Raw genomic sequence first — 16,682 nt, 5'->3', positions numbered from 1 at the left:
TTAACAACAGAACGAGAGGGAATGGCTTCAAGCTCCAACAGGGTAGGTTTAGACTGAACATTAGGAAGGAATTTTTCACAGAAAGAGTGATAGGGCATTGGAACAGGCTGCTCAGGGAGGTGGTGGAGTCACCATCCCTGGCTGTGTTTAAGGGATGTTTAGATGCGGTACTGAGGGATATGGTGTAGGGGAGGACTTTGTAGAGTAGGGTAGATGGTTGGACTCCATGATCCCAAGGGTCTCTTCCAACTTGAATGATTCTATGATTCTATGATTCTATTCAGTTGGAGGCCAGGTAGTATTCATGAAAGTTATTTTCTAGTCAGTGACATTAGATATTTACTGACTTCTTCTATTTGAAATAGATTTAATACTGCGTACACAGAATTTTCCTTCACCATTTCACAGTGAGTGCTAGCACAGGTCATCATTCTTCAATTTAGAAGACAGTTTATTGCAAGCATAAAAATATGTTGTAAGAAACAAAGTGATTTGGTCTAATTCTCTACCTCATATAAAACTTCACAAACCATTATCAGTTGTCTTACTGTACTGTAGACACATTTTATATAATGCAGCTAGCCAACATCAGGCAGACTGTACTAGAACTTTGCACTTAAAAAGATCTCAATCAGTAAGACATTATAGTCTGCATTTCATTTTTCAGAGGCGAGTTCAAGGATTATCATACTTTCTGTACTTTTTTCCCAGGTAATGCCTATATACTGAATATAATCCATTAGACTGCACATTTATACCCACTTCAGTTCTTCCAGAGGAGTCAACACCTATTATCGTAACACTGTATGACAGCAATAATAAGGAATATCAATATACTGTTTTGAAAACAAAATGACCTACAACCCTCTAGTAGATATATCCTATACTGTGATCTTCTGGTTTCTTTAATATTTGTATTTTGTGCTCCTTGCCAAAAAATGTCAGTGTTTATTTTCTTTGTAGGTGGTGGGTATCAATATGAGCAGTGCCCTTGTAATTCAAAGAGTCCTTTGTATTGATTGTTTTCGCAAATGGAACAAGTAACAAACAACACTCACAAGGCACTGACAGCCCAAATTTTGAATAGATTTTACTAGCACGGCAACAGTTATTCAGAGGGAAACATGAGTGATAAAAAGCACAATCTCACAGGAACATTTCAGTTTATCCTTCTGGAGTAACAGAATACTTGGATGGATACATCACTTCATTTTGTCACTGAGTTTACATAGGGAAAAGGGAAACTTTTTGCAGACAAAAGGCTAGGATTTTCAGAAACTACTTTCCTTTTCTAAAAGCCCCTGGGAACCAAAGGAAGTAAGTTTCTCATTTGTCCTCAGGAGGTGTTAATTAGACATGACTTAACATTTTCAAAATCTTCTTAGTTGAGCTATACTTACATTGTTATTAATTGGGACTTAAGTGGATGGTGCCTACCTTCTCCATAATTTAGATTTCTCTTTGGACTAAAATTTTGCATTAATCATGGTTCAAAAGTTTATTAGCATGGCAATCCCACAGGCATTTACAGAAATACTGATTTATGGTAAAGTTCAGCAGAACCATATGGCAATACATTCATTTATATGCCTACGTTCACTAAAAGTCCTGAATGCACTTAAATTAGGACTACAGTTCACAAACAAATTTTCTTATATAAAGATATACAAACATCTTTAGTAAATGCTAAGAGGTTTCTAAACAGTGCCTTATTTTATTTTGATTGCCACTAACTTTGGAAGTCCATGGATCACTATGTTCCTGAAGGAGTTATAATATTCAAACATTTTTTCCCTAGAATCCAGAAAGTCAAATAGTTCACTAAAAAAGGATTATTCATTGATTAGAATTCAAAGAAACATTTAGGTAACATATTAAAAAAGCTCTAATTTAACAGCTAAAAAAAAAAAGGCTAATCCAGTTCTAATATTTTACGAAAGCTGCTACACATGACACAAGCCCATACCTTTCTCCTATAGTTCTCTCTAATTCAAATGAATGATGTGTAGGCACCAGATTCAGTGAAGCCACCCTTCCCCTTTATTCAGCAATTGTGAGACCTAATTTTGAGCTGAGTGCAGTTCTGGGCTGCCCACTACAAGAAGGACATAGACACAATGGAGCAAGCAGATGGCTGCCAAAAAGATCAGAGCACACAACCCAGGAGGAGACAGTGAGAAACATGGCTCTGTCCAGCCTTCAGAAGAGAAGGCAAAGGGGAGACCTTGTTGCTGTCTACACTACAGAATCAGAGGATATAGCGAAGATGGAGGCAAACATCTCCTTGAACTGCCTCATGATAAGAGAAGACACAAGTTGGAACATGGAAAATTCTGATTAAACATTAGGAAAAAAAAAATTTTGCACAAGGCTGGTCAAGCACTGGAACAGGCTGTCTAGAGAGCTTGTGGCATCTTCATCCTTGGAGGAGTCTGAGATTCACCTGAACAACCCACGCCATGGGCAACTTGATCAAACGGGACCTGCTTCGGGCAGCAGGTCAGACTAGATGATCTCTGGAGGTTCATTCCAATTTAAGTTATTCTGTGACTCCATGAATATCGCCAATTAAAGCAGTTTAGTGTAACTATATTCACCAGTGAATGCTACAAGACATTAAGCTGTAAGCAAATCCTTAGTTGCTAAAATAACAGTAAATGCAGCCATATTCTACTTAATCTATCTTTGCCTAACAATGGTTATGTCTAATCGATTCTACTGTATTTAAATGAAGAGTAAGATAGCAGTGTGCAAATGAAATAATCTGCATTGTTGATTATACACATATAACATGAATTATGGGAATGGAACCAACTACAGAGAGATATTCATTCTGTGTGGACAGACATCAGGCACGCTTCAAAGACAAGTTCATCATATGATGATCAAAGGTAAGTTCATCTATGAGGAGCAGCTAAGGACTCTGGTTTGCCTAGTCTGGAGAAGAGGAGGCTGAGGGGTGACCTTATCACTCTCTACAGCTTCCTGAGGAGAAGTGGAGAGGAAGGGGCTGATCTCTTCTCCCGGGGTTCCAGTGATATGACATGTGGGAATGGGTCAGAGCTGTGCCAGGGGAGGTTTAGACTGGACATGTGGAAGCTCTTCTTTACTGAGAGGGTGGTCAAACACCGAAACAAGCTTCCTAGACAGATGGTCGGTGCCCCAAGCCTGTCAGTGTTTAAGAGGCATTTGGACAATACCCTTAACAACACACTTTAACTTTTGGTCAGCCCTGAAGTGGTAAGGCAGATGATGATCAACGTAGGTCCCTTCCAACTACTTCTCTTCTCTTCTCTTCTCTTCTCTTCTCTTCTCTTCTCTTCTCTTCTCTTCTCTTCTCTTCTCTTCTCTTCTCTTCTCTTCTCTTCTCTTCTCTATCCACAAACCCACAAATTTAGGTTTAGGGAAAGATGTTTAGAATATGCAGCAACATATTATTCATAGCCCCTAGGTGGTGACTGTGAGCGAAGTTGGTATTTCCATACACAAAGGCTGAGAAATTAAGCTTCGTACAAAAGTCACACTGTTGGCCACCCCTCCCTCTCTCAGCATTAGTATCTATGTGCCCATTTCTTTGCAGAGTCTGTACTGGTTGTAATAATAACTTGTTCTTCCCACACTGTTCACATGTGCATGCTGGTCACTAATTCCCCATGTTGACCCAGTGTCCTCATCTTCACATGCTTAACGGACATCTCTGAATAAGAAAATACAGGTAGTGGCCAGAAATAGCACTTCACAAAGGACTACTCTGCCCTCATGCAACACATGAAGATCTTCTCAGAATCATCTTATTTCAGAAAATTTTCTTAATGTTAATATTGATGAGACTTTTACTATTAATATTCATTAGATATGATGACATAATAGCTCAGTTGGGCAGCGAACAACACATGCTATCTCCAAACTGAAGCACTGAAGAACTAAGTACAACCTCAGATGTCTTTGGAGTCACCAGTCCTTTCAGGAGTGAAAGGGAAGGATAACACGCTGATTAGCTGTTCCGTGCAACAGTGACATAGCTGTATTGCCAATAATGTCAGCAGATGGATTTTCTGTATGTAAGCTGAATTTCTATCTTTTTGTAGAAGACCGGAAACAATCAGTAAAATAATGCTACAAAATAATGATTACTGGAAAATTCTGCAGTTTTACATTCTCCAGTATCATATCTACTTATACAAATTAGTCCAGCAACAACAGTAAACACAGGATAACAAAAGTATTTATTTATCAACATGCATTATATTAAGAAAAACAATTCAGTAAAGCGAGATAACTTTCTCATTTAGCTCACAGTAAGACATATGTTCTTATTTAAAAAAAGTAACCACACAACTCCACATCCAGCCTTCTGAAATGAAAATCAAAGTTCTAAGTCCATATATGGATTTCTATAAATTTACAAAATATTCTTGCTAATGTGTACTTATCTTATTTTTCCTTTCATTCTTTATATTAATACAATGAAACTACCTATTTCTTAGCAGGAAAGCATTATTATGAATGTTGGTATTATATTTGGGAGGGATTACATGCGTAGTAAAGCTGCATCTTTGTCAATCTGTCTTTTCAGTTTATATGCCATGGTGTTGCATGCAGTTAAAAGCAATCACAGAAAAAAGAGCTGAGAAGTTAAAAAATAAAGATCAAATGTCACCAGCATATATTCAGATAACTATTTTAATCACACGTAGAACACTGTTTAAAAGCTTACCTTAACTATCCCACGGATATGCATTTTTGCTATCATCTCTGCAGTGTAAAGAAACATCAGTAGAGTATCAAGGGCAAATGTCACATATTGGAGAGGAGGATAATGTTCAAAGGTCTTTGGAGTGTTCATACAAACAGAAATAACACTGATGATGGCACAGATTCGTAGTAAAGAGTGTACCCACTGAAAAAAAAAAACAACCACAAGACAATGGGAGATTGCTTTGATGTTCAAAAAAAGATTAAATGTTCAGCCTCCATAACTTGTATTGGCACTTTTTGTAAACACACATTTGCATTTTTCTTTTACATCATGATCCACCTGTTAAAGGTCTTCATCCAAAAATAAGTACTCTTGACTTTTTATATATTTATACACACACACACATATATATGTGTACATACACACATATATAATTTTATTTGTTAATTTGGGAGGTTGCATAATTCAAAAACCAAGAATTAAGAGCCAGAAAACTAAGAATTAGGATTCTGTAATTTTTACTTTGCAACTTTTGTAATCCAGTTTCTTTTCAAATGGAAACTTGTCATATTTATGTGCAGACAATATGTGGAATCAGTTGATGTTATAAATTTGGTGAATGTGTTGAACGAAAATATCTGTGGAAAAATTTAGTTCCATATTTAGATGAACTGATTTTTAAATCAGGTTATAAATTGCAAAAATTATGTAAGAGGCATGAGGATTACAAGCATCCTTCCATTTATGAAAACAATAAATATAAGAGACCATGTCACAGAAAGCTACTTCTTAATACCAGAGTTCACTTTTGTTCCAAACAAGTTTTGTTGCTGTAAGAGAACTGTTCCTTTCTCTGACTACACAAGTCTCTGTCTCACAACAATCGTTATTAATAAGGCTGATATTCAGTGCCAGTCACAGCAGGAGGTCTAACAAAAAGGTAGAATGTATCAACACAGGGGTTTAAGGCTGGATTTTTTTGCTTTTAAATCAAAACACCATTGAAACATCTTAAAGCCAGACAAGTGAAATGAATCAGAATTGGTAAGGTCATATCACTCAAAACAAGAAGAAAAAAAAGACACTTCAGCAAGTAAAAAATATTCCAAATAAAAAGCACTGAAATAAAGTGTATTTATAGCAATTTTCCATCTGAGGAAAAATTCTAAACACACTTAGATCACCTCAGACCTTTTGATAACAAAAAGACTTAAGAATACTCACCTAATTTAATATTCACTGTATGCTCACCTAAGCATAATGATATTTGACCTGAATTATATAGCTCTATCATTTGCATGCTCTAAGCCCAAATTAATAATTTGGAAGTGGAAGGCTCCTGATGAACGATCTCTTATATCCCATTAATATCCACTTTGTTTTAAACCTTGTTTCAACTGAAAAATTTAACATAAATACTAAAGTGTGGCTGATATAAAAAGACGTCTGCTGCAGTAAAATGTGTACATTATTATACACGCTAAGCAATATATGACTAGTCTATCAGTGTTACAAGAAAAAAATCATTCCATCAAAATCATGTACAGTGTGCTGAAAAACATAGGTAAATAACCCAGTAGATATTTCTGCAATGACATTTTGAGCTTATTACAGCAGTCAACATGAAAATTCTATTTAAGATTACTTCTCATGAATTAATATATGGGTGTTGTCTTGTAAATTAGGTGTTAAAACTCAGCAGCAAAGCTGAGGGGATCTAGCATCCATGCCACAAAGGCTGTTCCACTAAATAAAAGTATTGCTAACAATGTGTATTATTTCAGAATATTTGACTTTTACAAGGTAAAAATTTATACACTACTTTAAGAGAAATGTAAAAATGCCTTTTCTGCAAAAGTATGAATCATTCAAAATATAGACATCTCAGATGCACACTGACTGCTGAATAACAATTCAATCATAATAAGCATATTTACATGGTAAAGGCATTTTCTTACATTCTATTAATAAGTCCACTTTTAAAGAAGCTTTCATCAGTTTCAAGTTGCCAGACACTTTTACACCTATCAATTGCTTAGGGCAGGTTGTAGCTTATGTGATACCACAAAAAATGTGAACTGTACTTTGAAATAACCAGCCAAAACACAATTTTATATTAGTAAGTGATATAAAAGGAGAAATTAGAAAGTCGAAAGTGCTAACTGCTGGCTACCACTTTAACAATGTTCCTTTTGACATCCTTTTCAAAAGCTCATTTTATGAACTTAACTTCTAATTTCAATAAACACGTTAGGAACCAGAGACATTGAAAGGATGGCTGTTTAAAAACAATCAGCAGATGAACTGGTTAGAAAATATTGCTTGATCATCCCCATGAGTCTACAACAACCAAACAAAACCTTTTCATTTAGTTTTGGACTTTTTGCAAAAATACTCTGGTAGATTAGCAACTGTAGCTCAGTACTTGTTTCTGACAAATACATATTTCAGAATCTTTTGTGGAATTCATATTTCAACACTACAAACTACATTTAATTTAAAATTAGTAAGTACAGAAAGAGATACCTACTGGTTTGTTAATCCACAGAATATCTGCATTATCCGACAAAGACTCATCAGGACCGAAATCTGTAACTGGCTGGGCTTCCACCCTTGAACTTTGTTTCCTTTTTAGCATCCTGAAGTTAACTTTTGTTACTTATAATCATGAAACCTCCTTGGGGAGAAAAAAGGAGAAGACATTAATTCACTAAAAGCATTTTACAATGCATTTTGAACAGTTTTATAAATAACCCAAAGCGTTTTGTTTTCATGCAAACTGCTTTTGTACTTACTGATTAACAGGATCTTCATTTTATTAAAAACCTTTGCCTATATAAATCACTGACATGACTCTTGTTAGTTTACAAAAATTTACATAAAGGTATGCAATGCAAACAATTACCAGAAGCTTAGTAACGCTGGCAGAAAATTTGTGATATGGAAAGAATGCTATTGCTGTGAACTTAAACCTAGAGTAATCATTGGATGGATTTGACCTGGAGCCATTTAATTTAATAGTGACATTTCCATTTATTACACTAGGCTAAGACAAAGCCCAACAAGCCAAAGGCAAACAGAGAATGTTAAGCAGCCAACAGATGTTAATGTTCTTTACTGAAATCAGAAAAAGGCTTTTTGCTATATACTACTATTATCGTGTATTTTTCTAACACTTTTTTTACATTAGCAATTACCTATCCAACAGCCAGCTAGTTGGCTATCTCTGGGGCTTGTGTTGGCACATGGAAACTCTGAGGAAAACGTGTCGTTTCCACAAGGTCAGGCCAAGTCTGGACATTTCTGTGTGGATGGCATAGACTGAGCCTGCTGTACACTCAGAGATGTGAGCCACAACTACCAGACACACTACAAGAGCAGAAAGGGGGGCTAGAGCTTGCTACTGACTTTCCTGCAGACACGGTGCACAGAGCCCAAAAAGATGAAGAAGACTCCTCCAAGGAGGAACAGCCTGCACAGCTGGGAGTACAGGACATGCACCAGAGCTGTCATTCATGACATACAATCCCTTAGGGATTTTTGTCAGGAAAGTGAAGGAGAAAGCTAGATCTTGGGACCTTGGGACCTTGTTCTGTAGCTTTACTCTGTGTGGTTTGTAGGTAACACTGAACTTTCGAAAAGTTCATCAAAACTAGTATAAAATAGAATCATAAAACGGTTTTGGTTGGAAGAGACCTTTAAAGATCATCTAACCCAATCCTCCTGCCACAGGCAGGGACATCTTTCACTAGATCAGGTTGCTGAAAGCCCCATTCAGTCTAACCTCGAACACTCTCAATGATGGGGCATCCTCAGTTTTTCTGGGGAGCCCATTCCAGTATCTCACCACCCTCATCATCAAGAATTTCTTCCTTATATCCAATCTAAATCTTTCAGTTTAGAAGTGTTGCCCCCTTATCCTGTCACTACAAGCCCTGGTAATTACAGGCCCAACTATCACAGTGATGACTGCAACACGAATGCAAGAGACACTATCCTCAATTAGCTGGAAGAAACAGTTGGGCTCAGGACTGCAGAAGTGCCCATGTGCTGGGTCTCAGCTGGTCTTTTCACCACACAGGTCGCTGCTTCATATGCAAACACTACACAGCTATACATCCTTGGCTGTCTCTTGTTTGAGCTATTATGGCAAACATAACCTATTAATCTTCTTCCAATCCCTCAGAGTCTACCCCTACTCAATCTATTTTCTCTCTTTCAGATTCAAGAGGCCAGCTCCTGTCTCTCTAATTCTCTTGCTACGTTTTCAGAAGAGTGCTTTTGTGGTTTCTTCCATGGTGTCTCTCCATACATGACATGCGCCCTACATGAGCTCCTTGCAAGCTTTTACAAAGTTTTTCCAATACTTTCTTTCTCATCTGTCAGTAACTAAAACTCCTGCTCATTATGTCAGTACAACCTTGCGTTTTCCTGCCTATATTCACCTATCTCCTACCTCCTATCTAATATTTAAAAACCTGAACCATTGGGCTGTCTTTGTATAGACCATAAAGCAACAGGGTCAAGGTCTTGGACTGATGCCCTCCAGCAGGTGGTGACATCATGCAATAATTGATTTTTTTAAAATAAACAGAAATCATTTAAACACACAAGATATGGGACAACTTTTGACCCCTTTGTGTTGGTCACTCATAGCAAGCTTAGTACCAGTGACACTGGTAAGCTGTCACTAAAAATATGCAAATAATGTAAAGGGAACATTATAGATTAATAGCCTTTCTCTAACATATCAAGACTGAAATAATACCCATATAAATTGTACATTCTCTTAATCCTGCTCAAGCTTCGTGCTCCAACTTTTATTATAACTGAATTCACCACCTCCTCCTCTTAGCAATTTTTCTTGCTTTCTCCTATTTATTTCTAAGCCTATTCTATTGACCTATTTTCTCTGCTTGGACCAAAGCATAACTAGAAGTGCTTGAAGCCTCAGAGATGTTGGTGTACTTTTTGAGGTCATGAAGCCTTAAAACGGCTACATTTAGCACAGTGATAAGAAATTTACTGCAATGTCTTGGGAGCTGCATATCTGAAGAACTTAGAAAAAAAAAAAAGACACTTTCTAAAATGTTTCTTGCAAATATGTTCCTTTGGAAGCTGTTACTCAAAAGCTAATCAGTGAATTAGCAATATAATAATTTTATTTTTACCATTTCTGGTAATGGCTGTGACAGTACTCCTATTACACTCTTAAGAAAATATTTACCAATAAATATAGATCAATAAGATACGTACAATCAATAAATATGACAAAAGGCTCAGGATATGAAACACTGACAAGCCATTACGGATCTTTTTTTAAATAAATGACACTCTAAATAACAAGCTATGGCCATTTGAGGAAGAAAGTAGATAATTATCAACTGGCTATTAGAGAAGCTCTGTTATTTTTATGCTTTTCTCTGTATTGCTTATTTATACATCTGATGTGTAAGGAGATTAGCCATATCCTTCTAATGAAATTCCTATTTACCCCATTACCCAGTGCCTCTTTTTCCCTTTTTTTTAAATTGATCCAGAGAAGAAAATACCATGAACTTTAGATGTCCATAATGAATTCAGTTCACATAGTTAACTGTTGTGACTAAAGAGATCAGAGTTCTTATTTTTAAAACAAAGCCCTGGATAAACAGATAGCCATGTATATAAATCCAATGGAAGGGATGAAATGCTTATGGAATATAAGAACTAGCTTGTTTACTTTACTTGTAATGAGCAGAAATGCCCACAAAAAATTGCAAAATAAAGAGCAGAAACCAAGAATCTTCTGAAAATGGTCTTTAGCAAGATTGTTTGAAGTATAGCACAAGCTTCAATGCAATTTTTGTTGTTGTTGTTTTCAGTACTTATATTTTTCCACGGAACACAGAAGCTTTTACATGTATCTGTTACTGTAGAGCAACACAAAGCCCAGTGCAGTCTTAGGCTTCTGCCCTGTGTGTAAAGAATTTTGACTCTTGGATTACAATCCCTTTTGCTGCTGTTTCTGCAAGGGGGAACCAGCTGAAAGATGAGGAGGAGGAAGGGTGCTGTGCACCAGCTCCTCCCAGCATTTGACACGCAGTGAGCTCCACACCAAGCTGTGCTAATGGGGAGGCTGGAGTCCTCCCTCACCCCGACTACAAACCCACTCCTGCAGTTCCCACATTGATTCTGACACACATCATTAAGTCTTTCTTTGATCACAACCTGTTATAAACATGAAAGGCTTTATACGCTCTCTAGGATGTATTTCTAGCTCCAGAGTTTTTAAGAAATATTGGGTGCAGGGCAGACAGGTTTTGAGACAGGAAAATATCAGAGAGTTTTGGGGCCACATCCACTACACTTTTCTTTGCAGTATTTTCTTTACAGTAGTGATGAAAATCCACAGCACAGGTGTCAACCTACTCTGGGAGGAATGCAGTGCCTCAGTTTTTAAATCTCTCCTCTATTTTTAGAAGCAAAGACAAAAGACAAAGGAAGAAAACTAAATAGAAAATTACTCACACGCTGAGCCCCTTCAGATCCATTTGGTCACCCTTTTCTCTCTGAACTTGCACATATATTCAGCAACCACTACACTGTCTAAGCCCCCACCAAGCACTAAATTTGCAGCTTCTGCTGAAATGAAAGCATATTAGCACAATAGTTGGTGAACTTAAGACCCATTGTGCACCTGGGAAAAAAAGTCTGAAGAAGGTCTAATCCCAGTTTGTGAATCCACACTAACCACAAGACATTCCTGCTGATGGAAGTTTGCACTTCCTACAAAAATTGAAAGACAAATATAAAAAAGTGGCTGATCCTACACATCAAAAGCTGAGAAATCTCTGTCTCATTTATAAAGCAAACTCACTGTATACGGCATAATCTGCTCAAGAGATCTCTATCACAAAGTCAGGAAAACATGTTTATAAATGCTCTCATAGACAAAGAAAGCAGCTGAAAAATGACTTCACAGAAACAAAAACCAACCAAACAAACAGGTAAATAAAGCAGATATTTCTACCTATGACTTGTGGAGAAAGTTTGAAAATCAGAAAAATTCTCGGAATCAGCAATGTCTGGCTTCCAACATACTTCTTGCTCACTGCCTATTGACACTGTCACCTGAGATCACATGAGCACTGCCCGAAGGTCCTCCCAAGGCTGACCACCTAAAAGCACTCTCTTCAACACCAATTCTTTCTTCTTTGAAAATGTCAACTCCCCTTCCAACTCTTCCCAGAACTGGGACACACAAAGTGGCACATACACTTCGAAGAAAATAATTATCTTTGAACCTTTTACTGTCTGTGAAAGGTAAAATGGGGGACAGGAAAAGGACATGAATACCCATACACTGAGCATGATGACAAAATACCATTCCCACATTATACATTTAAAAGAAACCAAACTAAAGGCTACCATAAAGAAGAAATTGCTCTTAACCATAGTATGCATCATATGGTTACAAGAAAAATGTAAGTGCTCATTTTTTCTTCTCAATTAGCCTTCTCCTGCCCCTCAGCAAACTGTCAGTTTCTCTACTGTCTGCTCCCTCCATCCCCACATTCTTCCATCCCTGCTTTTGGGCACAGTTACAGGTGAATGGCATTTCAATATTTGCTTTCGTGTAGCAAAATATTTGAAGTGAACAAGTTATATACATGACAGTAGAGATATACTTAATTTTAGAAGGGTAAAAACACAATTTCAATTGATACAACCATATAGCACATGACACTATGGGTGCTATTAAGTCCTGATAAGTTTAAAGGAAAAACTTATTTCAGTACTGTTTCTCTCTGTGTGGTATTGTTATTGCATTTCATAAAATGTCCTAAAAGATCCCTTTGTTATTTTGAACACAGCATACTGCTAATAGCTGACCTAACTTCAGTATTTATTAAAACCAAACAAGATTCTTCACAAAGAAGATATACTGAAGGAAATATTCCAAAAATCAGCTACATTCGCATTTTTAAATCATTTGGATACAAGTAGGAAAGAACAGCTGATACTTACTAACAGGATCACAGACCAGAAATACCAGGCTGAGGTTCATGGATGGAGGAAGGTTTAACAGTTGCCTAAGGCTGCCAAGGTAAGAATATCTAGTCTGAAAACAGAGAGGTACCCAGACTTAGCTCTTTGCTCCCATTTCCCTTGTCTTATCTTATTATTGGCCAAGGACAATGCTCACACAGTATTTATTTCTTAGATGCAAGTTCTTCCTCTCAGACCTAGCCAAAATAATTCAGACAGGATCAAACATCACATTGCATACAAAAGCAGAGCTCATGTGAGCCAGACATACAGCCTACCACTACTATCATGTCATGTCACACCACGAGTCCTTTTCACTATAAGCCTTCTCACATTTGGAAGGTACAATTTTGAAGAACCTGCACATATACAGGGTGCCATGATACAGCCAGATAATGAACTTAATACTTTTAAATAAAATCAGTTTGCTTTTTGACATTTTTCAATTAAGAAACTGGATTGAAAGGAAAAAATAACTAGAGATGATTTTTCAAATGGCTGTTAGACCACACCGCGGCATACTCCACCGCATCACTTCTTTTACATACAAAGTAGAGATCAAGGTACTCAAAAGCTACTTCTCTATTTAAGAGTAGGTACCCTCTCACATCTCACAGTCCCAGCTCCCCAAGTATCCTGAAAGGAGGGAGACATCCAGTCATGAAGCTGCTACTTTCCTGCACAAGTAACCAGCTTTTTCTCTCAGTGGAAACCAAAGCAGAAGAGTGGCAAGCACCCTCGGTCTCCCTCCAACATGTTGGCTGTTGGCATGACTGGACAACAGGGCAGCTTTCCAAACCCTATATTTAAATACAACCTTAGATATTCCTCTGTCAGAATGGCTGATAAAAGTTATTAAATGTAATGATGGCCACTGAATGCACAGTAATTATATGTAGAGAATATACTGATGGCAATATATTCCCTTTTTGGATACATAGCACAGGTTAATAGCTAGACAGATTACTTCAAAAGTTCACTTCAACTGTGGGCCACCTACCCAGCACTTGCTGCCCTAAGATTAGTCTACTGCAATGTAGTCTATATGAAAGCCTTAAGAGCCCGTAGCTGACACAGGTGTGCAGCAACAGGCTTAGTAAGAATCATGCTGCGAAAAATACGAGAGCAGTATTCTGAGATTTGCTTTCGTGGTCTACTCATCTCCAGGTCAAAATTGTGTTGTAGCCCTCTGCGAAAGCACGGGGGCAGGTAGAAGCACGTTGCTCTTTGCAAACGAGCACCCTGTCTGCTCTCTTAAAATACCCCAGTAACCTGCTATGAATACTGCAGATCTATTTTTCAGGGTTTTAAAGAAAGGGTTGAGGGCATCCTTCCCAGAATGATGCAGGGGTGGAAAGGAGCTTCTCTGTAGGCTGATAGCTGGCAGCATGCCTGCTTAAGTGATTATTTTAATGTCACTGGGATTTTGTTGAACCACTAATTACATGTTAGTGTGCCTAGAACCTTGTATACACATCTTTTCATAATTCAAATTGAAACATATTAAAAATTAAAATAAATACTGGTTATATTCTTTTAGCATTGTTACAGTTTTTGCTAAAATAATTATTTAAGAAATTTGAATGTCCTAGATCATCTTCTCAAATTCTTCCCTTTCCATTATTTAAGAAATTGCCAGTGAAACAGTTAACACCTATATATTTCAAACTTGAAATCCTGAAAACAAAATTAGGACTCTTCCTTCTTATTGTCTTATCTTTCCTTTAAAACAAAAAAATTATTATGTGTGATACACATTCCCATTGTGGCAGGACAGTTTGAAGAAGTTGCAGCCATAACCTTTGGTACTGTACTACCATCTTCACTGAATTTCACTGAATTTTTAGAGTTGGAAGGGACCATAGAGATCATCCAGTCCAACTCCCCTGCTAAAGCAGGATTGAATGCCCCAGGAAGAAAAGGCCAAACCCAATGTCTTTATTTTTGGGGAAAAAAAAAACAAACAACACCACAACATAAAAAACCAAAACAAACAGAAGACTGAGATCAAAGATTCATAAGCTAACTCGGGTTGGAAGGACCTCAGGAGGTCTCTAGTCCAATCTCCTCTCAAGCAGGGTCATAGAGGCTATAGAGTTAAAGAAAGGCAGAGCAGAAAAAGACTGTAAGAGAAATAAAATTTGATTCAACTCATAATGCCCATATTTGGCTGACTTTGCTCTTTACCTCCAAAGAGATTCCATGCTCGAAATCTACAGGACATCCAAGTCATTTTCCAACCATGGGATTATTCTATTAGTAACAATAAAAATAAATTGTGAATGCAATACCTCCATTTTACTCATTAACACATCAAAAATCTTGTTTTCAACTGCCTGAATTCCTAAATACCCTGGAGGGCGGGGAGGAAACCCAAACCCTCAGAAGCCATTAACAGTTCTATCTCATCATGAGATACTTATGCCTTAAAATGACATTCTAACCCATGAAAATCTGAGACTCCACACCTCTTCCAGAACTTGGTCCAGTAGCCCTTTACTCCCTACAGCACTGCCTGATACTGCTGATCTCCTGTGGTGAAGGTTTAAGACCTGAAACCTCTGTGACTCAAGACCTGCGTTTGGATGAATGCCACATAGATATACATAATGCCCATGGCACCAGCAATGTCCAGAAGCTAGAAATAAGTCAAAACAGAGTAAATTGTATTTCCAGGAGGTATAGCTTAAATGGGAATGAACTGCAAAGGGCGGAACTTCAGATAAAAATATAACAGAGACACCAAACAAAATTCTAAAGCACATAGGACATGCTGATTGTTACAGCTTTAAAATTTTATTTTAAAACACAGTACCAAGCTGAAACGATCGCACAAAAATTCCCCCAACTGTTCCTTTAAGTCCCTAAAGGTACAGCCATGAACTTGCGCAGAGCTGGAGTCTTTTAACAGCCACAGAGACCAACTCACAGAAATGTAATTTTTTTCTCCCTCCATTAAAGTTTCTTAACTTTGTTTTTTACGCAGCAAATCTTAGTTCATTGCTAATATGTATTATTTCTCTGTTGGTCACTTAGAGGGCAGATGCAATGAGGCTGCTGTGGAAGGAAATGAAAAGAGAAAGGGACAATGAAATGAAACAGGAAATTGAAGACACTTAAGACAAAACCCCCCAAAGACTAAAATAGCATTTAGTCAGTATTTTGTCCCTGTGACTATACCCCTTATGAGTGACTCAGAAAGCAACAACAGGTAACTGACCAAATCACAGCTGACTTAAAGCTGTATCTGCCCGTAAAGGCCATCAGAAAGCTCCATCCTTTCCAGAAACGTGCCTCTGACATCAGCGGGAGCGCTAAGCTAAAAAGATGTCAAACCAAACAAACAAACCAACAAAAAAATATGTTAAGCACCTCTCTCCCCACTTGATGAACAGCGTAGAGACCACCAAAACTGCAGGGCAATAAGATTGTCCTCAGGCCCAGGCACGCTGCTCTCTCCAACCACCCCAGCTGCTGGCAAACCAGGTGAAACCTCTCCCGGGGGAAGCGGCTCCCCACAGGCCCTCGGCCCCCCCATCCACCCCACCACCATCTCCCCGATAAAATGAGCGCACCCCCGGCCTATGATAAATGAAGGGGCCTCTTCGCCCCACGGGCCCTGCTCTGCCTCAGTAAGGAAGCTGAGGGATGGATGTCGAGGGGGGCCGGGGGCAGGCCGGCGGAGGGCAGGCCCCGAGCGCCCCATCCCACCGCGGGGGAAGGACGCTGAGGCCGGGCCATGAGGAGGCCGCCGCTCCCCCTGCCCGGTCCCCCCCCCCCAGCATCCCCGGCGGAACCGGCCAGGCCTCTCGCCGCGCCCGTCCCCTCCCTGTGCACCACCGGCTGAGCCAGGGCGGTCTCCAGCGATGGAGGGGCCGGGGGAAAGGGGCGGGGAGGAGCCGGGGCCCACCGCGCTACCGAGCCGAGCGCCGCACAGCAGGTCCGCGCCCGG

At 38.6% G+C, this 16,682-nt stretch overlaps 1 protein-coding gene across 2 annotated transcripts in view; it reads right to left on the bottom strand.

Moving 5' to 3' along the window:
* NALCN (sodium leak channel, non selective) overlaps positions 1–16,011 on the bottom strand; it is a 251,707-nt gene extending 235,696 nt beyond the window's left edge. The window contains exons 1-3 of one of the 2 annotated variants that reach the window (XM_014944224.1): positions 15,951–16,011; positions 7,230–7,376; positions 4,718–4,900 (exon numbers count right to left, since the gene is read on the bottom strand). In XM_014944224.1, the coding sequence (XP_014799710.1) occupies positions 4,718–4,900; positions 7,230–7,337 (291 nt within the window). In that variant the 5' untranslated portion in view covers positions 7,338–7,376; positions 15,951–16,011. Of the gene's footprint in view, positions 1–4,717; positions 4,901–7,229; positions 7,377–14,917; positions 14,985–15,950 lie in introns of those variants that run through there. The other variant, XM_014944225.1, reaches the window with a different exon arrangement.
* Positions 16,012–16,682: the final 671 nt, after the last annotated feature.

This window comes from Calidris pugnax, unplaced genomic scaffold, assembly GCF_001431845.1.
Source record: "Calidris pugnax isolate Ruff unplaced genomic scaffold, ASM143184v1 scaffold69, whole genome shotgun sequence".
Classification (NCBI taxonomy): domain Eukaryota; kingdom Metazoa; phylum Chordata; class Aves; order Charadriiformes; family Scolopacidae; genus Calidris; species Calidris pugnax.
This window is presented reverse-complemented; position numbering and strand designations above follow the sequence as displayed.